The 23,727-nt window shown below is 44.3% G+C and overlaps 2 protein-coding genes across 8 annotated transcripts in view; one reads left to right on the plus strand and one right to left on the minus strand.

Moving 5' to 3' along the window:
- Positions 1-23,727, minus strand: part of ZNF397 (zinc finger protein 397) — a 46,437-nt gene that overhangs the window by 13,514 nt on the left and 9,196 nt on the right. The gene's annotated exons all lie outside the window — the stretch shown is intronic.
- Positions 792-23,085, plus strand: ZSCAN30 (zinc finger and SCAN domain containing 30). Of its 7 annotated transcripts, none has more exons than XM_034995919.1 (6): positions 792-1,090; positions 3,542-3,702; positions 8,879-8,944; positions 16,945-17,453; positions 17,735-17,873; positions 20,316-23,085. In XM_034995919.1, exons 4-6 carry the CDS (start codon positions 17,046-17,048, stop codon positions 21,245-21,247), a joined length of 1,479 nt encoding a protein of 492 aa, XP_034851810.1. In that variant the 5' UTR covers positions 792-1,090; positions 3,542-3,702; positions 8,879-8,944; positions 16,945-17,045; the 3' UTR covers positions 21,248-23,085. The 7 variants fall into 7 exon arrangements, with proteins under 7 accessions (XP_034851810.1, XP_034851812.1, XP_034851811.1 ...); XM_034995920.1 differs by lacking the exon at positions 792-1,090 and adding an exon at positions 3,416-3,451; XM_034995921.1 differs by lacking the exon at positions 3,542-3,702.

Below are 23,727 nucleotides of genomic sequence, written 5' to 3' on the forward strand. Positions count from 1 at the left end.
CTTTTCTTGTCCACGTAGGAGTCTGAAACCTGGAGGCAACGGGGCACCACTGGGCTTGGAAGGGAATCATTGTGGAGACTGGAGATATAATTTCTGAGACTAGACCACCAGAAACATCCTCTAGATAATAAAAGAAGTGGAGGAGAAAACAAAATCTCATTTAATTTCCAAGTAGTTTTCTCACAGAATTTATTAAGCTTCCTCCCTCGTGATGAGGATCAGACATTAACCCTTTTGGGCATGTATTCTCCATTCCAAGGCTAGAGACCTTCAAACATAATTGGGGGTAAGTGCTACCGAAATAAGGACGTAACTGGGATGATAAGGCAGGGAAGGGCATTATAAGATTTTGTTTCAGCGGTTAACGCTGTATTCGCTGCCTTTCCTACACCAAACCGACCCTACTGGTCACCATCATTATCTTTCTTTCCCTCCTTCCCTTCTTCCAGCACTCGCACATTCAGGCTGCTCTTTGCCGGCACGCTCTGCTAATCTGCGTCGATGCATCCCCCTTCCCGATTCCACATGCCCCCAAAGTTTTTGGTGTCCATTCAGTTGAAACCGAGGCCGCGCAGGCGCCGACCGGGTACCCAAAGCACGCTAGGCCAAAGACCCACCGTCCCCAGGAGCAGCGCCTGGGGGCGACCCCGGCGACCGGGACTCTCCATGGACTCAAGAAACCCCACAGGGTTCCCTGGCGGCGCCGCAAGGCAGCTCAGAAGGCGAGATCACCCGAGTTCCCCGGGCTCCCGTGACCTCATATCACCCATACCTCGACGTGTCCTCCGGGTCGCAGTCAAGCCTCACAAGCTGCGGAACCGCCATCCCCGCGTCCGCTCTAGGAAGCTGGGAGGATTGCTCAGCTCTATGGCCGGGGGGCGGCCGGGCGCAGGCGCGAGGGGGCGGCGGCGGCGGTCGCGGCGGGTTGGGGAGAGGGTTGCGGAGATTTAACCCCTGAACCTCCGCCTAGCTGTCCCAGCCCAGCTGTAGCGAGCGACCTGGTCAGCCAGCGACAGGTCCCCTGCTGCCCTATTTGCCGGTTCTTGACGTGCATGTCGAAACATCTTTCGGGAAAGCTCTTTGGGGCAGGGTAGGTTTTCTGACTACGTAATGAGTTCTTTATTATCTCTCTCCCTTTAAATCCCCACTCCCCTCCTCTTCATATTCGCTGGTGTGCTTCCGTTCTAACTTTCTTCCTGTCCTCTCTGGTTTTTTCCCCCAGAACAGTGGTGTGCCTCCAAATCACCTGGGCGCCTTGTTAAAATACTTTTTGGGGGGCCCCACCCCTAGAATTTACCACTCAGTAGGTCTGGGGGGGAGCTCAGGTTCACAGGTACTGCTGCTGTTGGTTCTGGGACCACACTTTGAGAACCGTTGCCCTACAATGCCCTACAAATAAATAATCCTCGGCAATTAATTCCTGAGTTGCTGGGAAGCTGGATTTTGATGTACTTTGCCATCAAGGAAGGCCACAGGGGATCTGTTTCTCAACAGCTTGCTTAAGAGGAAATTAAAAAATATATATATAGGGCGCCTGGGTGGCTCAGTTGGTTAAGCAAGGTCATGATCCCAGGGTCCTGGGATCGAGCCCCGCATCGGGCTCCTTGCTCAGCGGGGAGCCTGCTTCTCCCTCTCCCTCTGCCTGCCTGCCGCTTCCCCTGCTTGTGCTCTCTCTCACTCTCTCTCTCTGTGTCAAATAAATAAATAAAATCTTAAAAAAAAAATAGTATATCAACTATGGCATTCTCATACATTGCCGGTGGAGATGCAAAATGTTTCAGCCACTCTAACAGTGTAGCAGTTTCTCAAAATGTTAAACATACAACTACCATGAAAGAGAAAAAAGTACATGTCCGTATAAAGTCTTAGACAACAATGTTCATAGCAGCTTTATTTGTAATAGTAAAAAACTGGAAATAACCCAAATTCCCATCAACTCATGAGTGGATAAACAAATTGTGATACATATATAGCTAATGGAATATTATTCAGCAACAGTGATACAGATGAATCTCAAAATAATAATACTTAGTGAAAAAAGTCTGACCAAAAAAAGAGTGCATTCTGTATGATTCTATTTAAATAATTCTCTAAAACATGCAAACTAATCTACAGTAACACAAAGCCGAACAGTGGTTGGGAGCTGTGAGAAGAGAGGGAGGAGATACAAAGGGTAGAAGAAAACTTCTGAGTTTGCTGATACGTTCATTATTTTGATTGTGGTGATGGTTTCACAACTATATACATATGACAAAACTTATTAAATTATATACTCTAAATATTTGCTTATTATTGAATGTCTCTTGTATCACAGTGAAGCTGTTTTGTTTTTGTTTTTGTTCTAAAGTATCTGCACCCCATTCTTGGGAGGCTGGACCCAAACAAGTTCTTTACAGGAATATCAGAGTCTCACTTATACATCCCTAAGATTTCATACATCATAAGAGGGTCTTGGGCTGGGACAGAAAGCCCTCTACTTCTACCTCAACCATCATTTCAGCCAATCACCACTTTTTTAAACCTGTACCTCTTCCCAACATCTCATATGTCTCAATTATTCTTCTAACTCCCCCTGTACTTCCTAAGAAATTTCCAAGGACATAACAATATCCTTTCCTATTCCAATGTGCACCCTGCTGCCCCAAATTTCAGGTCCTTCTTCTCATCCTGATCTTTTAGCCACATGAGGAATGTACTGGCAAGCAAACTGTTTAGTTTCTATTTTGTTTATTTCTGATCTTGTCTTTATTAATTTCCTTCCTTCTACTGGTTTTGAGTTTTGTTATTTTTCTAGTTCCTTTAGGTGTAAGTTGGTTTATCTGAGATTCTTGCTTCTTGAAGTAGGCCTGTATTGCTATAAACCTCCCTCTTAGAACAGCTTTTGCTGCATCCCAAAGATTTGGGGGCTGTTGTGTTTTCATTTTCATTTGTCTCCATATATATATATATATATATTTTTTTTTTAAAGATTTTATTTATTTATTTGAGAGAGAGAGAGAGAGAGAATGAGAGACAGAGAGCACGAGAGGGAAGAGGGCAGAGGGGGAAGCAGACCCCCCGCTGAGCAGGGAGCCGGATGTGGGACTCGATCCCAGGACCCTGGGATCATGACCTGAGCCGAAGGCAGCTGCTTAACAAACTGAGCCACCCAGGCACCCCAATATACTACTTTAAACAGGTGTTCAGTAAAAGAGAATGAGAAATTTAATCAAAGGTTAATACTTACATACAAAGGTGAGGGTTTGTTTTTTTTTTTTTAAAGATTTTATTTATTTATTTGACAGAGAGAGACACAGCGAGAGAGGGAACACAAGCAGGGGGAGCGGGAGAGGGAGAAGCAGGCTTCCCGCGGAGCAGGGAGCCCGATGCGGGGCTCGATCCCAGGACCCTGGGATCAGGACCTGAGCTGAAGGCAGATGCTTAACGACTGAGCCACCCAGGTGCCCCAAAGGTGAGGGTTTTGTTAACTTTTTACCTGGAAGTGATGATGTGAATATAGATTTTCTGAGTATTTCACCAAGGAAATCAAACTTTTTTTCAGATTGTGCTAGATTTGTTGCTTTGTGGAGTCTTACCAAAGATATTGCATTCTGAGCCTGAGAAGCCAGCTTGGAATCTAACAGTTTGATCAGTCGACCAAAACAACCCTAGACCGAACTGTGGCTCACACCAGCTGACACTGGAGAAGTTCCTCTCAGTAAGGTAAAAGGAATTCAAAGGTTTCCAGAGAGATCAGGAGTGATAATACAGGCATGGGAAATGATATGAGAGTCTCAAGAATGAAACTGATAGGTCACCCACCAATATTCTACCTGATTTCCATTTCCTATTCCATTTCCTTTTGGGGGAAACTAGGCCAAACTAACATATGTCTGATTTAGGCATAGATTCTACAGCAGTGGTTCTTAATCTTTTTTGGGTAATATAACTACTTTGAGAATATGATAAAAACTACAGACCTCTTCCTCAGAAAGTTGGACATAAAGACCGACTGCTTATCCTGTATTGCTTATCATGTATTATATTGTATTAGAAATTAATTTCCCTTGATAGTTAGACTATATAATCAGTCTTCACAAAGAATGAATTTCAATCTAAAAATCAATCCCCAGGTCCAGGTGAAAAAGGGAAATAAATCCAAATTGTGAAGCCAAATGAAAAATTTAACATTCCTTTTTGATCAAAGAAATATTAACACGTAGGCTGCTGCTGTTTGATTTTGAATGGTACATCTAAATTATGGACAATCCAACATCTTTGATATATTAATATGCATGTCCAATTGACTGTGACTTTTTAAAAACAGAACAAGTGCTGGGGCTCCTGGGTGGCTCAGTCCATTAAGCTGCTGCCTTCATCTTAGGTCATGATCCTGGGATCTGCTCAGCAGGGAGTCTGCCTCTCCCTCTGCCCCTCCTCCCCGCTTGTGTTCTCTCTCTCTCTCTCTCTCTAGCTCATGCTTATTCTTTCTCAAATAAATAAATAAATAAAATCTTAAAACAAAGCAAAACAAAACAGAACAAGTGCTGAAAACTGAGATTCAGAAGGCAAAATAATGGCCAATATTATCATTTCCTAAGGTTCACTTTGACAGAGATGAATAGGCTTGTATCCCAAACACCAGAATTCTCCAAGACCTCTAGAGTTGAATTCAAATCAGATCATTTCTTTTATTTTCAGTCAGTGAGGTCATTGGCATCATTTTGAAAAGTCTTCAACTTCAAAACCAAGTCACAGCAGTTTAAACAACTCTTGGTCTGTACTTAACACATTGTTGTGGGTTGAACTGTGTTCCTCCCAAAAGATATGTTCAAGTCCTAACCTGTGGTACCTGTGAATGTGACTTTATTTGGAAATAGGATCTTTGCAGATGTGATCAAGTTATAATGAGATCATGCTGGATTAAGATGGGCCCTAACCCAACAACTGGTGTCTTTATAAGAAGAGGTCAATTCAGACACAAAGGAGACTCACAGAGAGGAGAGGACACCATATGAATGTGGAGGCAGTCATTAAAGTGATGCATCTCCAAGGCAAAGAACACCAAGGATTGCCAGCAATTACCGGAAGTTAGGAGACAGGCATGAACCTCAGAGCCTTCAGAAAGCACGGTTCTGCCAGCACCTTGATTTTGGATTTGTAACCTCCAAACTGTGAGAGAATACATTTCTGTTGTATTAAGCCACTCTGTGGTACCAGAAGTGAGGTGCTACTTTAACAAATAGCTAAAAGTGCTGATGTGGCTTTGGAGTTGAGTAATGACTAGAATTTGGAAGGGTTTTGAGGCTCATGATAGAAAATACCTAGGTTGCCTTGAAGAGATTGTTGGTAGAAATATGGATGTTAAAGTTGACTCTGGCAAGGGCTTGGAAGGAAGCGAAAAGGACAGTAGAAACCTTTTCTGTCATCTTAAAGAATACATATATTGTCATGAACAGAATTTTGCTAGGAATAATGAGCATTAAATATACTGGTGAGGTATCAGACAGAAATGAAGAAAACATTATTGGAAGCTGGAGAAAAGGCGATACTTGTAAAGTAGCAGAAACTTGGCTGAATCATGTTCTGCTATTGGGTGGAAAAAGAATTTGTAAGTGATGAAGTTGGATATTTAGCTGAGGAGCTTTCCAAGCGAAGTTTGAAAAATGTGGCCTGGTTTTTCCTTGCTGACTGTAGTAAAATATGGAGGAAAGAGATAAATTGAGGGAGGAACTATTAAGCGAAAAGGAATCAGTACTTGATAATTTGGAAAATTTCTCAGCCTATCCTTGCTCTGGAGACAAGGCCATGAATGTAGCTGGACAACCTTTTGGTGAAGAGATTGGGTGTGTGATTCATGCATCCAACCAACTGCTCAGCAGAAACCAGAAGTAGAAATGGGTGATCCAGGAAGGATCTGAGAAGAACCCCTGCATATAATTGTGTGGATCCCCTTGATATCCACAGACAACCAACATGGTTGTTGTATCACCAGAAACACTACCAGCTTGGACTGAATTGGACAGAGGCAGGACAAAATGGGACAAAATGAAGGAAGCTTGCCAGATTTCTAGGGTTCTGCATGCAGAAAATGGGGAGCCCAGTAGGCGGGTCCACTTAAGGGCTGAGAGACCAGGGCCACCTTAGCTGAGAGGGGCTGATGGAGCTTCCATTGGCCCAAGGGACATACTGAGCCACAGAGTAATAATTTGGGAACTCTACAAATATTTGGAAGTTAAACAGACCATATCTAAATAACTTTGGGTTCAAAGAAGAAATCACAAAGGAAATTAGAAAATATTTTAAACTGAATGAAAACGAAATGCAACATACACAATTTTATGGGATGCAACCAAAGCAGTGCTTAGAGGAAATTTTATAGCTTCAAAATGTCTATCTAAGAAGAAAATCTCTTATCAATAACCTAAGTTTCCACCTTAAGAAGCCTGAAAATGGGCAGCAAACTTAACAACAAAAAAGCAGAAGGAAAGGAGTAATAATGATTAGAATAGTAATGAATGAAATAGAAAACAGGTAAACAATAAAGAAATATCAATGAAACCAAAATTTTGTTCTTTGAAAATATGAACAAAAATTGACAAACCTTTAATAGGCTGACCAAGAAAAAAAGAGAGAGATTAACAAAAGCAGAGAAGAGGGGACATCACTACCAACGCTCTAATAATTTAAAAGAATATAAGGGAATCCTATGAATAACTTCATGCCAACATATTATACAACATAAGTGTCATAGACAAATTACTTGAAATATACAAATTACTAAAAGTGACTGAGGGATGCCTGGGTGGCTCAGTTGGTTAACTATCTGCCTCCGGCACAGGTCATGATCCCAGGGTCCTGGGATCCAGTCCTGCCTTGGGCTCCTTGCTCAGTGGGGAGCCTGCTTCTCCCTCTACCTGCCGCTCCCCCTGCTCGTGCTCTCTCTCTATCCCTGATAAATAAATAAATAAATAAATAAATAAATAAATAAATAAATAAATAAAATCTTTAAAAAAAAAGGGACTGAAAAAAAATAGAAAATGTGAATAAATGTGTGAAAAGTAAAGAAGTTGAATTAGTAACTAAAAATTTTCTAACAAAGAAAAGCACAGGCCCAGATGGCTTCACTAGTAAATTCTTTCGAACAGTTAAAGAATACCAGTCTTTCACAATCTCTCCCAGAAAATAGAAGGGCCAGTAATTACTTTGATACCAAAGCAGACAAGGTGGCTCAGATGGCTGAGCGTCTGCCTTCGGCTCAGGTCATGATCCCAGAGTCCTGGGATCGAGCCCCACATCTGGCTCCTGGCTCAGCTGGGAGCCTGCTTCTCCCTCTCCCTCTGCCTCTCTCCTGCTCATGCTCTCTCTCTCTCTCTCCCTCTGTATCTCTCTGTCTCAAATGAATAAATAAAATCTTAAAAAAAAAAAAAAAGCAGACAAAGACATCACAGGAAAAGAAAGCTACAGACCAATATCTCTAACAATACAGACACAAAAGTCCTCAATAAAATATTAGCAAATTAACTTCATTAATATAGGGGCGCCTGGGTGGCTCAGTCGGTTAAGCGTCTGCTTTTGGCTCAGGTCAGGATCTCAGGGTCCTGGGAGCAAGCCGGCTTCTCCTTCTCCCTTTGCCCCTCCCCACTGCTTGTGCACAGGCTCTCTCTATCTCAAATAAATAAATAAAAAATATTTTTTAAAGATTTTATTTATTTATTTGAGAGAGAGAATGAGAGAGAGAGAGCATGAGAGGGGGGAGGGTTAGAGGAAGAAGCAGACTCCCCACTGAGCAGGGAGCCTGATGTGGGACTCGATCCTGGGACTCTAGGATCATGACCTGAGTCGGAGGCAGTTGCTTAACCAACTGAGCCACCCAGGCGCCCAATAAATAAAATATTTTAAAAAATTAACTTGATATATAAAAAAGGATTACATACCACGACTCAGTAGGATTTATCCTAGTAAGTTGGTTTAATATCCAAAAATAAATGAATGTGGTTAGAGATTCAAATATCTTTCAATAATGTTTATCAATAATAGAATGAATGAATATTGGTATAATCATACAATGTAACATTATTAGAAATGAAAATGTAGGGGTGCCTGGGTGGCTCAGTCATTAAGTGTCTGCCTTCAGCTCAGGTCATGATCCCAGGGTCCTGGAATCGAGCCCCGCATAGGGCTCCCTGCTCCGCAGGAAGCCTTCTTCTCCCTCTCCGACTCCCCCTGCTTGTGTTCCTGCTCTCACTCTCTCTCTCTGTCAAATAAATAAAATCTTAAAAAAAAAAAAGAAATGAAAATGTACATTGTATGAACAGATTTCACAATGTTGAATTCAGCCTGACTTAAAAGAGTACATATTGAATTCCATTTATATACAGTACAAAAAGAGGCAAGACCAACCTATCATGTTCAAAGTTCAGTGTAGTGGCTATCTTTCAGGGCTAGAGGAGGGTGGTGACTTAAGGGAGCACAAAGGGGACTTCTGAAGAGGGATAATGTTGTTTCTTCATCTGGGTGCTAGTAACATGAGTATGTTCAGTTTGTGAAAATTCAAAAAATAGTATGTGCATTTATTTACTTGTAAAATCAGCATTGCTAACCAATACTATTTGGCTGTTCTGCATTCACAGCATCAAAACACAGACCAAAATGCACCGTTTTTTATTATAATGCTTCATTTTATTTTCTGAGACAACTCCACCTGCCTATCTGGTCTCATTCTCTCCCCATCAGCTATGTATTCCTCTTTCCTTCTATCTTCAGTTTTTCTTCCTACTCACATTTTACCTTTTTTTCCTACAAATATAATTAGGTGTCTAGTATCTTTAAAAAAGCTAACACCTTTCAATCCTGTTGCCTAGTCCAACCAAGTGTTCTTTCTTTTTCCTTCTTGCAGGATCGCATTTCTCAGAAGGAATTATCACCTGTTTTAAGTGTCTTATCTTACAAGTACATTGCACAGGTAACATCTCTCAAGCTCTTCGTCTACCACTCCCCTTAATTCCAGCATCACCTTAGCTCTTGCCTCTTCCAGTTCTCTGCCCCATCTGCTGGTCACCTGTTCTCTCTCCTGATACACTCTTGACTTTTATGATGTTTGAACCATCTGGGCTTTCCTCCTCCAAGAAGCTTCTCTTCTCTATCTGTTCTTGCTCTTCCCACCCACAAACATTGGTATTTTATAATTTCCTGTTTATTTTCCATAAGATCTCCCTTGGTGATGTCATGCCCCTCTCCATCTTCAATCATATTTTCAGATACGACCAAATCCTGCTAAGTTCACGTTTCTAAACGTCTGTTCTCTTTTCCTTATCTGTTTTGCCCTTTAATCCACTCTACACAGTATGTCGGACACCGCCCCGAAGTACAGTTCTTGCCATGTCACATGTAAATGGCCTGCACTGATTACTAAAGGCATTTCTAATTCCCCGATCCTGGCGTTTGAAACTCCAAACCTGACCCCACCGCATCCCTCAGCCTAGGTTCCAGCCAACGAAGATGCTGGGCTAATTCCTCAGCATGCCCTGAACTTCCCATTGCTGTGCTCTCCCTCAGGCCACTCCTCTAAGTCATCATTTTAGTCGTTGGGCAAGACTCAGCTTGAGTAGCTCCTTCTACGAGAGAAAATTATTCTGAGTCTGTCCCGCTCGGTTTCGGCCCTCCTTGCCCTTGCCTTCGCCTTGCACTCTCGCCGAGCCTGGGCTGGGCCCTTCCCTCAACCTCCACGCACTCCTCCCGTTAGCTTCTAGAACTGTCACTAAAGACAGCGTGTTGTGGCGTACGAATGTGGTCTTGTCCTCCTCTTCCCCAAATTTACAGAGGGAGAGTTCTATTTTTATCTCCTTGGGGTTACACCAGACGCGCGCTCTCTATATATTTCTTTTTTCCTCCTTTCGTCGCCTGTCAACCATTTTGAATCGGGGCTGTCCCCACCAAGTCCCACCCGGAGACACACTGCCCCCTGCTTCGCACCCCTCCTCCCAAGCCCCTGCGCCCCGCGCCGGCCACAGAGCTGCAGTCCTCCGGGCTTCCTAGAGGGGCGCGCCCGCCCGCACTTCCGGCGCGCTCGGCCGGAGGCCGTTCTGCTCCCTCCCTGGGGTCGGTGCGGCAGCCAGCCGAGCGAAGGGTGAGTGAGGCGATCCGGCAGCGCGGCCCCGGTGCTTTCCAAACCGCCCCCGTCGGGCCTCAGCCCTCCCCGCCGCTTTGCCTCAGCCTGCCCCTGCCACAGGCAGAGCCTGCGGCTGTACTAGGGGGCCGCCCCTCCTCGACGCTTCCGTCCGGCAGTCGGTCCATTTCTTCCTGCATCTGTCTGTCTGCCTGCTCATCCACCGCCCTAGCGTCCTTTGACTTCGCAAGCGCTTACCGGGCGCCTCCTGTGTGCCAGGCCGCAGGCTGAGGAGTCGGCGATGAACTGAGGCGACCTTTCCTCCCACTTCTTATGCGGCCAGAGCGCTCTTGAGTCACGTCTCAGCTGTTCGTCTTGACTTCCCCGGTCTAGGTTCGACCCTCGTAGCCCTTTCTACTTTCCCCTTTGTAGTTCTTATCAAGACTAAGGTAATTCTGTGGCCTTTCTGTTTAACCTCTGCCTCCCTACTAAAATTTTAAGTTATGTAATGGCAAGGACACTGTCTTGTTTATAACTCTTTGCTCAGTGCCTGCATAAAGCAGGCATTCTATAAATATCGTTAAGGAAATGCGTGGAAAAACACAGGACCTCGAAAGGGCCATTGGTTTGGTGGGGAAGGCATTTCAGCAGAGTACTTATCTAAGAGCATGGACTCTGGAGTCAGACCATTTTGTTTGAAAACAGTCCAGACTACATCACTTCCAAACCATGGGACCTGAGACAAATTATGTAACTTCTCAGTTTCTGTTCAGTAAAACAGTAGAACCTAGACCATAAAGTGCTGCGAAGATGAAATGAACAGGTAGACCATGCTCATTGTACAATAAAAGCTCAATTAGAGCTTTCTGTTACAATTAAGTAAGCAAACAATGCAGATACATTATAATAACAGCTATACTGAAGGAAGCAGTTTTGTCCAAAAGTGCCCCGGAGGTTCTTGGGTTGCTTGGACTAAGAGCTAGCTGGGACCAGGCTCTCACCTCCCAGAGGGCAGGGCCATATCTAAGCCCATTTTTTCCCCCCCCCCCCCCCCCCCCACCATGGGTTCCCTAGACAACTCTAAACACTGACACTTGCAAACACAATTCTGGTCCCAAGCAGTCGACCTATGGCCCCCACTGACAAGGCTGCTTTCTCACATTTATGCTCTAAGAAGGTAGATGGAGCTCTTCCCTGAAACAGCAGCACTTCTCTCCAGAATTCCCTTTTGTGGGATAATGGAGGAATCGCAGGACCTGTGCTCATGTTACTGATCCCTAGCTGTAAGTTTCCCCAATAAAGCCTATTCTATAATCCATGCCTTGTGATGTGGAATTTGCCTTTCCCTTGCGCCATTATCTACCATGCATTGAGAACCTGTTCTGGGCCAAGTGTTTTAAAATACGAGTTTTATTATTAGTTAGATTTGGTGAGGCCAACAGATAGGAGATGATCGCCATTCAAAAGAAGTTTGTTGGGCGCCTGGGTGGCTCAGTCGGTTAAGCGACTGCCTTCGGCTCAGGTCATGGTCCTGGAGTCCTGGGATCGAGTCCCGCATCGGGCTCCCTGCTTAGCGGGGAGTCTGCTTCTCCCTCTGACCCTCCTCCCTCTCATGCTCTCTGTCTCTCATTCTCTCTCGCAAATAAATAAATAAAATCTTAAAAAAAAAAAAAAAGAAGTTTGTTATTCATAGTTTCCAAGAGGAGCAGGCATGCCATGCCCCACGTGGTCACATGGCAAAATCACAGGATCAGTCAGGAGGCCAGGTGAGGGGAAAGTGGGCAGGAGTCTTTATCGGGTTTCTGTGGGAAGGACTGGGTGAGGCAGGGTCAACAGGCTTAGGATTGGCTAGTTTAAATAGTTTCAGTGGGCTCTGAGGCATAGATAAGCTCTCTGTCTTGTCCCTAATTTTCTGGCATCTGGCCCTGGGTGATTAGGGCAGGGGAATGGTGGCCCTGGATGTGAAAGTCCGGGGCAGGAGGTGGTGCGGTGTGGGCTCTGGGTTGGGTAGTTTGCATATGAAAAGCACACTTGTAGGTGAGTTTATTATCTCTAGGAATCTGCTAGCCCTGGGAAGGACAGTCCCTCCAGTGTAAGCAAGGCCCAGATGTCAAAACACCAGGATAAAAAGATATGCTTAACATACTAAGCACTACTCCAGATGTCTTATTACTTCCAATTCCTTTAATAACAGTGCAATGAAAGTGTTATTAACTCCATTTTTAGGAGAGGAAATGGAATCTTGGGTTTGGTCGGTGACTACTGTCACACAGCTATTAAGAGAGTAAGAAGCTGCACTATGATTCCAAACTGTTGGGGCACTTGACTCCAAAGCTGGTGTTCCTCCTGTGAGCTAAGTCATCTTTCTGCTGTATGAGAAGTGCCATGGAAACATCTTTCAGTCCTTATTAGGCATTTGATAGTGTTGACCACTGCCTCTTTGAAACTCTTCCCCCCCCCACCCCCGCCGCCACTATAATGGTATTCATTCATGTATATATGGCACCTACTCTGTGCTGTGCATTGGATTGGGTGATAGAAAATGGTGAGCAAAAATGTTGATGTAACTTACAGTTGAATCATGGAGAAGATAGGTATTAACCCAATAGTTCCACCAAAGTATATAAACTGACAATGAGAGCGGTACTCTGAGAGAAAGGAACATAATTCTCTTACGACTCCTTGACCGACCCAACCCTGCCTGCACATCAGAATCACTTGCAGAATGTTTTACAAATATAAAACTGAGTTTCTGACTCAGGCTGGGGCGCAGCTCAGGCATCTGTAAAACGAGATAAGTACGACCAAAGAGATTAGCTAAGGACTTTTGATTTTTTTTCCCTGCATTTGCTTTTTAAAAACTGGTCAGAGGGGGCGCCTGGGTGGCTCAGTTGTTAAGCGTCTACCTTTGGCTCAGGTCATCATCCCAGGCTCCTGGGATTGAGCCCCGTATTGGGCTCCCTGCTCAGCGGGAAAGCCTGCTTCTCCCTCTCCCTCTGCCGCTCCCCCTGCTTGTGTTCCTTCTCTCGCTGTGTCTTTCTCTGTCAAATAAATAAAATCTTTAAAAAAAAAAAACTGGTCAGAGGAACAGGGTCAGATTTGCAATTTGAAAAGGTCTCTCTGGTTACAGTATGAGCAGACTGTTAGTGTATAGTGTGACAGGACGGTTACTGGGATGAAGATGGTGGTGGCAGAGATGGGGAGGGGCAGATTCTGGAGACAGGCAATAAAATCAATAGGACTTAATTTGCATTAAATACAGAAAGGAGGTGTTAGGGATGCTTCCAGGTTTCTAGAAGTGCAGCCAGATGGATGTTCCTCCTTCCCGAGAGGGGACCACTGGGAGAGGAGCAGAATTGGAGTGGGAAGAATCATCAGTTGGTCATGGATGTGCTGTTTGAGGTCCTTTTGAGAAATTCAAGAGGCGTTATGGGGATAAGGAACAGTGGGTAAAAAGGGCTGGTGCTCAGATGAGAGGTCCAGAGTAGAGAGGCCTGGAAGACCGTGAAGACAGTGCCAGACTTAAGGGCTAACCTATGGAACTCTGATGTAGAAGAGGGTGGGCCTGTGAAGGAGATGGAAGAAGGAAGAGAGACAATGCTTTATGATGAAACACTTCCCTTCAGCCACATACCCATGGAAGATAAGTTGGTGAGGCATGATATTTATAATAAAAATTTAGTATCACAAACATATTGAAATTAAAGGGCAAGATCCATGACATAGACCAGTGATCACTAAGTAAAGCACACATACCTATGTGATGCGTGATCCGTGTGATGCTTGGTAAATGCTATATACACAGTAATGCATAGATCCAATGATGTTTTGTTATGGGATTTCTTAAATGCCAATTATCATAAATAAGAACTAAAGAAATTTATTCATTATTTTTCAAATACTAAAAAATTAAGAGGAAAATTTCCCCAAGTTTCTCAGTGTTTAGGGGTGTATGGCAAAAACACAGTTTAGGAAATGCTGCTTTGTAAATAGCTCAGATCTAACTTTATCATAAATCACTCAGGAAATGATTCCACCATCCTTTCAGTCACCAGCACCGGGCAAAAACCTGTCCTTGACTCCTCTTCCAAATCCTTATCCAGTGTGTCCCTAAGTCCTGTCAGATCTCCCATCTTGATCTTTGGCTCCCATAGCTCAGGCCCTCCTCGCCCAAATGGTTGCCACAGACCCCTTCCTGAGTGGGCAGACAGACCGTCCAGCCATTCCTGTGGCTATGGGGCTCAAATCCAAACTCTGCAGTACAATCTTTCAGACCCTTGGCCTACTATCCCTCTGTAAGTGCCTCCTTTCTCACTATTCCTGAACTATGCCGCAGGCTCTGTTCTGTTCTGTTGTTTTGTTTTTAAACATGGCTTCATATCAGAAGCATTTGGGGCACTTACTGAAGTCTCCCCCCACAGAGATTCTGACTCAGGAAGTCTATTGTGGGGTTCATGCTCCATGGCTGATTCTGAGGCAGAGGTGACAACCACTAGTCTGGCCTCCCTAACCCACCTGCAGCTCCCCCGATGGGCCACATAGTCTCCTACCCACTGTTGTCTTTGCCTGAATGACCTGACTTGGCATCTTCACCTGGCTCATTCTTTTTAAAGATTTTATTTATTTGACAGAGAGAGACACAGCGAGAGAGGGAACACAAGCAGGGGGAGTGGGAGAGGGAGAAGCAGGCCTCCCGTGGAGCAGGGAGCCTGATGCGGGGATCGATCCCAGGATCCTGAGATCATGACCTGAGCTGAAGGCAGATGTTTAACGGCTGAGCCACCCAGGCGCCCCTTCACCTGGCTCATTCTTATCAGACTCTGCTGACATGGCTCCCCCTGGCAGGCAGCTCTCCCTGGTCTTAGTTGTCCTTCTCTGTGCTACCTTGCTTGCTTCCCTCTATCCTTGGGTTTATCACACTGCCTTTGCCGGTTTACCTGTTACTTTCCCATTGTAGGGAGTCTTTGAGGACAGAGCATTTAATCCTGAGAATCCTGTTCAGTAAACTGCCTAGCATATAGCTCAAGTATTTTTTGAAATAATGGGTGAAGGAATTCATTCCTCTTTTCTTGGTACTGTCTTAGAACCTGTGACTTAGGGCGCCTGGGTGGCTCAGTTGGCTAAGCGACTGCCTTCGGCTCAGGTCATGATCCTTGAGTCCCGGGATCGAGTCCCGTATCGGGCTCCCTGCTCGGCAGGGAGTCCGCTTCTCCCTCTGACCCTCCCCCCTCTCATGTGCTCTTTCTCATTCTCTCTCTCTCAAATAAATAAATAAAATCTTTTAAAAAAAAAAAAAAAGAACCTGTGACTTAAAGTCAAGAATTCTTTGTACATTCACTTTGGCCATTCTCCATGACACTTTCCTAACATTTTCACCATCATTTAAAATATGTAGTATCAACCAAGATGGTCCTTGGTTAACCCATTCTGTAATAAAAAACAAGTGCTTTAGAATTGGGCAACCCTAGGTTCATGTCTTGAGTTTGCTATTTACCAGGTTGGGGCCATGGGTAAAATAACTTTTATTTTTTTATTTTATTTTTTAAAAAGATTTTATTTATTTGACAGAGAGACACAGCTAGAGAGGGAACACAAGCAGGGGGAGTGGCAGAGGGAGAGGGAGAAGAAGGCTTCCTGCTGAGCAGGGAGCCCAATGCGGGGCTCGATCCCAGGAGCCTGGGATCATGACCTGAGCTGAAGGCAGATGCTTAACAACTGAGCCACCCAGGCGCCCTGGTAAATTAACTTTTAAAAATCTCCATTTCCTCATCAGTAAAATGGGGATGATAATACTTACCTCATAGTATTATTGTCAAGCCCCAATAAAATAGTATTTGTAAAGTGCTCGGCCCATAGTAGGTGTTTTTTTAATTAACATAAAATGTATTATTTGTTTCAGGGGTACAGGTCTGTGATTCATCAGTCTTAGACAATTCACAGTGCTCACCATAGCACATACCCTCCCCAATGTCCATCACCCAGCCACCCTATCTCTCCGACCCCCCTCCACTCCAGCAACCCTCAATTTGTTTCCTGAGATTAAGAGTCTTTTATGGTTTGTCTCCCTCTCTGGTTTCATTCATAGTAGGTGTTTATTAAGCGCAAATTCCCTTTGAGGGAGACCCCATGACATTATAGAGCTCAATACTCTTGTTGCAGAGTCTGGTTCTGCTGCTTACAGGCTGTGTATCTTTGGTCAACTTACACATCTCAGTAGCCTCATTTGGAAATAGGTATAATTATGATTGTCCTTTGGAATTATTAGGGAAATTATAAATATCCAGCTACTGTTGGCATCTAGTAGGTACTCACTAAAATGTGATTATTATTCTGAGAAGTAATAACATACTATATAGTGTCTTTCCTGCTTTCCATGATCCAGAAGCACTATTTATTATCCCTGATGTTGACCTTAATATTCTTTCTTTTTTTTTTTTTAAAGATTTTATTTATTTATTTGACAGAGCGAGAGACAGTGAGAGAGGGAACACAAGCAGGGGGAGTGGGAGAGGGAGAAGCAGTCTTCCCGCTGAGCAGGGAGCCCGATGTGGGGCTTGATCCCAGGACCCTGGGATCACGACCTGAGCCGAAGGCAGACGCTTAACGACTGAGCCACCCAGGTGCCCCGACCCTAATATTATTTCTAAAGGTTGAGTTGATTTTTGTGATTCTTAAATTTTCTATTTCCTATCTTGAAAAAATCCTGAATCATCTATTAATATATTGTTTATATGGAAGTTCCCTTTTAGTCACTTTTCTTTACAGTGCTACAGTCTCTGGCAATTGGTCTTTGAAAACCTGCCTTTTTGTTCTAAGCACATTTTTCCCCTGTGTAACATTAGCATTGTCCATCTCAGGAGTCCCCTGAAGAATCAGAATTCAGAAGGAATCTCTTAGACAGACTTCATTCCCTCCCTGACTCAACTGGGGCAGCATTTTCGGACAGTCTCTGCCCAGAATGTCAGGAAAAGCTGCAGGCCTGGCCTACCATGCTCCAGAAGAACAAGAAGGACTTATAATTGTGAAGGTTGAAGAAGAGAATTATGTTTGGGGGCGGGACCTTGGCCTTCAGGGAGACCCCTGCAGCCCAGAGACCTTCCGCCAGCGTTTCAGGCGGTTTGGCTGCTCTGATTCCGAGGGGCCCCGGGAGGCCCTGAGCCGGCTCCGGGAGCTTTGCCATCAGTGGCTGAGGCCAGAGGTGAACTCCAAGGAGCAGATCCTGGAGCTGCTGGTGCTGGAGCAGTTTCTGAGCATCCTGCCTGAGGAGCTGCAGGCCTGGGTGCGAGAGCACCAGCCTGAGAACGGAGAGGAAGCCGTGACCCTGTTGGAAGAGCTGGAGAAAGAGCTTGATGAGCCAAGGAAACAGGTAAGAAGTAGGTGATGTGTTTGCTTGTTTTACCAATTATAAGTTAATGGGGAAGCCATTATGAGTCACCTTGACGTCGCAGCTATCAGAGAGTTATAAAATTTTTGTCTTTTGGGTTATTATTTGTCCACTGGGATCAAGGCATTAGGGCTTTTAGGCCTGTTGTTTTCTACCTAATCATCTGAATGAGTTTCTGGCTCTAGCTGTCTTGCCCCGTTGTTCTAGGGTTTTTTTTCTTCTGTATCCTCAGAATCATAGTGCTGGTACTTGATTACTCCTAGGACACAGCTCATGGCCAAGGAATGATCTGGAAGGAAATGACATCCATAGGAGCACTGAAGGCTCTGAGTATACAGCTCCAGCCCTTGGAGAATCAGGGCAAGAGTGAGACTCAGGAGTCCCAGACTTCCCATGAGAGAGGTGAGGAGTTGCAGCCCATTCGGGGTTGAGTATGATGGTAGGGCTATCAGCTGTGGCATAGCACATTTTCTTAATGACGGTCACTTGTGGCTGTCATTAAGCAGAGTGGAAAGGCCCCCTTCTTGCCTTGAAATATCCTTCCATTGGCTATGCCTAGAATCTGAAATTCCAATATAATTTCTAACTTTGGGTTAAGGATTAAGGTCTTTAATAAAATTCTCTAATACCCATAATATTCAAAGACCAATATACTGTTGTTGGGTTTTTTTTTAATATTATGGTCCACTGGCAAGGCAGTCCCTAAGATGGAGATGAATAATGTATCAGTAACAGAAACTGCATAGTAACTTGAACAGGGAAGTTCAATATTAAGAATTATTGACTATAATGGGGTTGATTACTAAGTGGTAAAGAAAGAAACAACACTAAAGAATACAGGAATAACACGTGTAGGGAATCTTTAGGGCTGAGGCAGAGCATCCAAGGAAGACAAATCTGTAAGAGTACCACATCTTCTTGGACTAAGCATCTCACTGCCTCTGATTCCATCTGCGTCCCATCTCTCTGGTCATCTTAGCACATTTCTCTGGACATCTTCAGTTTCTCCACATTCATTTGAAGTACAGGGATCAAAAAAACCCACCTCTAATGAGGATCTGATTAATTTAAAATATATGATAGATTCATTTCGCAACTCTTGCGTGTTGTCATCCATATGTTTTTATTCCCTCCCAGTGGCACATTACTGTTGTGAACTGATAAATCTCATTGTGCTCATTTCTTTTTAGTCTTAGGGTCTTGGTTAGACCTGCCTCTGAAGGATTAATGTAGAGCATTTCACACCCCAGGAAGGGAAGAGATCAAGCCATGATGTGATGTGGTCTTGGGTAAAACCTAGCGTTGGCTTAATCTCTTAACCCCTGCCCTGCCCCCTTGAGCACTGCTGAGTTGTCCCTTCTTAAAGCGGTGGGGGGTGAGGCAGTGAGGGTGTAAATAACATCCTGGGCCAGATGGTTCTCATCAGCCAGGGCAACTCTCCAGAGGAGGGGCCGCTGTGGCTTTAGGAGCCAACACTCACAGCAGCTGAGGGAAGGAGGCACCATATTCATAAAGCAGGTCTGGATGGGCAGTGCAGCATCATCCACATAACATCAAGGCTAAAAGTATGTTTGTTAATGTGTGGTTAAAGCCACGTCCCTAGTTAAAAGGCATTTAGGCCACACAGGTCCCTGAACAGGTAGGGGACCTAGGGGAAAACTGCAGGCCTTGATGTTGGGCATCTTTGAATCCTGGCTCTTCCAATTATGAAGTCTATGGCCTTACATAGGTAATGTTGCCTCTCTGAGCCTTCATTTCTTGATCTGTAAAATGCATTCAAGTTTAGAGGACTTCTGGGAGGATGAAAGTACATGAACAGTTTTTCAGATTTCCCCCCTCAAAATAATTCAGGTTTCCCAGCCATCATCTAGTAGTCTCCTTCTGAGTTACTAAAAATCTAGAAACTAGAGGGGTTGGTTGTGAGAGCTCAAAGTTTGGCTCCAGGTGGTCACATCTGCCTCTTGTTTCCATCTGCCTTTGACCATTTGCACATAAAATAGTGAACATATAAGACTCCACCTGATCCCAGAATGAGTCAGGAAACCACAATATTCCTTTTCTTATGCTCTGTGTGTCTTTTTTTTTTTTTTTTTAGATTTTATTTATTTGCGAGAGAGAGAATGAGAGACAGAGAGCATGAGAGGGAGGAGGGTCAGAGGGAGAAGCAGACTCCCTGCTGAGCAGGGAGCCTGATGTGGAACTTGATCCTGGGACTCCAGGATCATGACCTGAGCCGAAGGCAGTCGCTTAACCAACTGAGCCACCCAGGCGCCCCTCTGTGTATCTTATTCTATTTGCTTATAATTGTTTGATCTACTTAGAACCTACCAGAACCTGCAATTGCCATAATGCATTCTAGTTCCTGCTTCTGTACCTCTGCTCAATTCTAATCCTGAAAGCATTTCCTAGTCATATATTCTGCTCTCCTTCTTTTCTAGGAGCACCACTTATTCAGGTTTCTTAGACCTCTTTCTTTCTCCTGAACACTCCCTATCATCTCTTTTCCTTTCCCTCGTTATCTAAAATCCTCTAACCCAGGATTGTCTCCCAGCTTCCTGGTCTCTCACTGCTCCTCCTATTTATCACCATCTCCTCTAACTGATGTCTTTCCCTGCTCACCATCTCTCCTCTCCAGTGCTTCGTCTCCGTTACTCTCTGAGGATGCCACCTCTCACCACTCCAGGCCACTTCTCTAAATTCGAGATTGGGAAACTAGTTCTTAAGAGTTTTCCTCCTAATAGGTGAATATCTATTTCATTGGGGTTACTCTCAATTCCTGTTATAATAGATTCCTTCCTTCCAACATGGATCGAATGACACCAGTATTTCTATTCACATTTTTAGATCACAAGCTGGCGGCTGACAAAGTATTAACAACAAAGCAAGAAATTATGGAATGTGTAGCATCAGCAGCCATGATATCCCCAGGAAGACTCCCTGGGGAAACTCCTTCAGGACAGATGGTTGAAGAAGCTTTGGGAGGTCTGGACAACTTTGAGAAGCCAAAAGGAACTGCTGCAAGGAGCAAAATGAGTCCACTCCCTTCCCGGGAAAGACATCTTAGTCTGGCTACCTTCAACAAGAAAATCTCCACTGAAGAGTGTGTCCTTGAGTGTAACAAGAGTGAAAGGAATCTCAGTGTGAATTCAAATGTCTTGACACGACAGAGAGTTCATGCTGGAGGAAAGGTCTATGAGTGCTTGGACTGTGGGAAAGCCTTTTGCCAGAGCTCAAAGCTGATTAGACATCAGAGAATTCACACTGGAGAGAGGCCTTATGCATGTAAAGAGTGTGGCAAAGCTTTTAGTTTGAGCTCGGACCTTGTTAGACATCAGAGGATTCATAGTGGTGAAAAACCCTATGAATGTTGTGAATGTGGAAAAGCTTTCCGGGGCAGCTCAGAGCTCATTAGACATCGGAGAATTCACACTGGAGAGAAACCCTATGAATGTGGTGAATGTGGGAAAGCCTTCAGCCGAAGCTCAGCCCTCATTCAGCACAAGAAAATTCACACTGGAGACAAAGGCTATGAGTGTACTGAATGTGGTAAGGCTTTTGGTAGAAGCTCTGTCCTTATTGAACATCAAAGAATTCACACTGGAGAAAAACCTTACGAGTGTAACGAATGTGGAAAATCCTTCAATCAGAGCTCAGCCCTCACGCAGCACCAGAGAATCCACACTGGGGAGAAGCCTTATGAGTGTAGCGAATGTAGGAAAACATTTAGGCACAGGTCAGGCCTTATGCAGCACCAGAGAACTCACACCAGAGTTTAACTCTTGGGTAAGGATTGTACAATTGTGTAATACCAGGGATTCACTTCGGTGGTGAGATTCCCACCAAAGTGAGAAGTTTCCCGAGACCAGGGTTTCTGTCCTTCCAGTCTAAGTCAGTACTCGCTGTACAAGGAGATCCACACAAAGGTGGTTGTTGATGTGTTGAATGGGCACCTTCACAGTAAAGCCAGGTTTGGGGTAAAGATCCTGAAAGAACGCCTTATAAGATGCACTGCGAGGTGGTGCCTCCCAGGGCAAGGATCTCTGTCCAGCAAGAACAGCATGCATGTGGCTGTTGGAGGCATATGCTGAGAGGTACTTGGTTCTCTGAAGTGTTCAATTATGAGGTTGTGAAATGTTGAATTATGCTCTGGATCCATTTATAGTTCACTCTGCCCCCTTGCCAGTTCTCTTCTCAGCCCTGAGCTTCCTGAGGTCAATTGAGGTCTGTCTGTTTATTGTGCACCTGCTATGTGCCAGTCATCAGGGGCAGACATAGCCATTGCCCTCCCAGAGTTAAGGGCTAATGGGATACATATATATTTATTAAGCAGGTAATTACAGTAAAGTGTGATAAGTAGAATAATCTAGGATTCTGTCAAAATACGTGGCAGGGCCACCTAACCTGGTCTATGAGACACTAAAGGCTTCTTGGATGTGATGAAATCTCTTGGGGGATAAAGGGTGGGTATAAGCCAGGTCAAGGCAAGAGGGAAGAGAACATTATAGACAGAGATTGTTATAGCACATACAAAGGCATGGAGACAGGACCTACAGATGTCTCTTCATCAGGACTCCTCCAGCAGGAATTTGTTCCTGTAGACTCTGGTTCAGAAGCCAGGACTTGTGTTGGTTCCTCACTTCCTGTTTATAATCAGTGAGTTGGATAGCCTATCCCAGATCCAGAGTTACTTAAGAGACCTTGAGGGACTCAGGACAATTAGTGTGATGGTAGACTTTGGTGCATCGTAAGGAAAAAAGCATGTAGGTACACCAAGGAAGGAAAACATATTGGAGGCTAGAGGGACAGTGTTGGTGTCCCATAACCCTGGGGCTCAGGAAATGGGAAGCTGACAGGAGCATAGGAGTGGGAGGTCTGCCTTCCCAGGATCCACTATTCCTCATTTCCTGTCTCCTCCCCTTATCATCAGGCTCAAAGATACTAAGCTACTTGAAGGCAATGAATACTTATTGAATTACCCCCTAGATTACTCAAAACTCTACTTCTCTGCTAATTTTTATTTTGGCAGTTTTAATTAACCCACCATTAATTGCTGAAGGCAATTCATATGTAAGAGAAGGTTTGATTTCCCTTCCGAATACTGTCTCTTTTGAATCAAAGCTGTTGTGGGTTGTCTGTTGGTGATCAAAGCTGTTGTGGGTAATAGGGGAGGTGAAGTTGGGCGTGGCGGGGGGGCAGTCTCTGTATCCATAGGTTGGAGGATTTTCATTGAGTGAGGTCAGTCGGAATTCTGGAGAGACCCTTCAAATGGATGAAGTTGCCTTTTCCTCTAGGTGACAATTGGATGATTTCATGTTTTTAATTTTATTCAATAGGGTTTTTTTTTTTCCAGGTTGTGAATTAATTGTAAATGTTGGTAATACAGAAAATGAGAAAGTACAAGTCACCCTCAATCCCACCACCCACAAAAACATTGTTAATATTTTGCAGTTCTATTATTTTTTTCTTTCCCCAACGCTAGTATTTTTTGGCAAAAATCATGTTTGGTAAATCATTTTTAGTAACTGATTTTAACATTTATACTTTGACTATACACTTAAACTGTTTAGCATTAGAATGTAATACAAGATGTATTATAATAAAATTTGAATCTTAAGCTTTGCTTTGAAATGATTTTTCAGGAATAGGGAGCCTAGTAACACAAGTGGAGGTGTGCTGGGAGAAAGCGGGAGGGAATTGTGGCAAGAAATCAGGGAGTGGGCGTGCTTGGCTTTTATTTCCTGGTTCAGGTGTCTGGAAACATAGCTAGTCCCTTGGGCTACAGTTCACCAGGTGAAGTCACAAAATTTAGGGGCAGCTGGTTGAGAAATCATGGGAAGAACAAATAGCCTCTTTAAACACATACACATTGTGTGTACCCCCCCCCCCCCCCGGAGACTGCCATGGACTTGGACTTCCCCTCCTCTCTCAGCTGGTCCTCAATGGAAACATGTGCAGAAAAACCCTAAGACCCTTTAGATTTGTGATTATTTGCACCAGCTAAGAAGACAGTTGCAGATGATAAAGTTACTGAGTAGCAATGTCTGGTTCTGACCCACCAGAAAGCAAGGTCTGCCCACAGGGCTCACCCTTCTTTGCAGAAATGCTCTCCAGGTCAGTTTCTTGTACATGGGAAATAGTCTAATTGGCAATCCCTCTTACTTGGAGGATTCACTTAATGGGGCAAGAGAAGCAAAGGAATTCACAGGGGAGCTTGGAGACACCAAGGTCAGCTTTGCTTAAATTTCCAATCTCCATC

This window comes from Mirounga leonina, unplaced genomic scaffold (assembly GCF_011800145.1).
Source record: "Mirounga leonina isolate KUSES-001 unplaced genomic scaffold, KU_Mleo_1.0 Mir_93, whole genome shotgun sequence".
NCBI lineage: Eukaryota > Metazoa > Chordata > Mammalia > Carnivora > Phocidae > Mirounga > Mirounga leonina.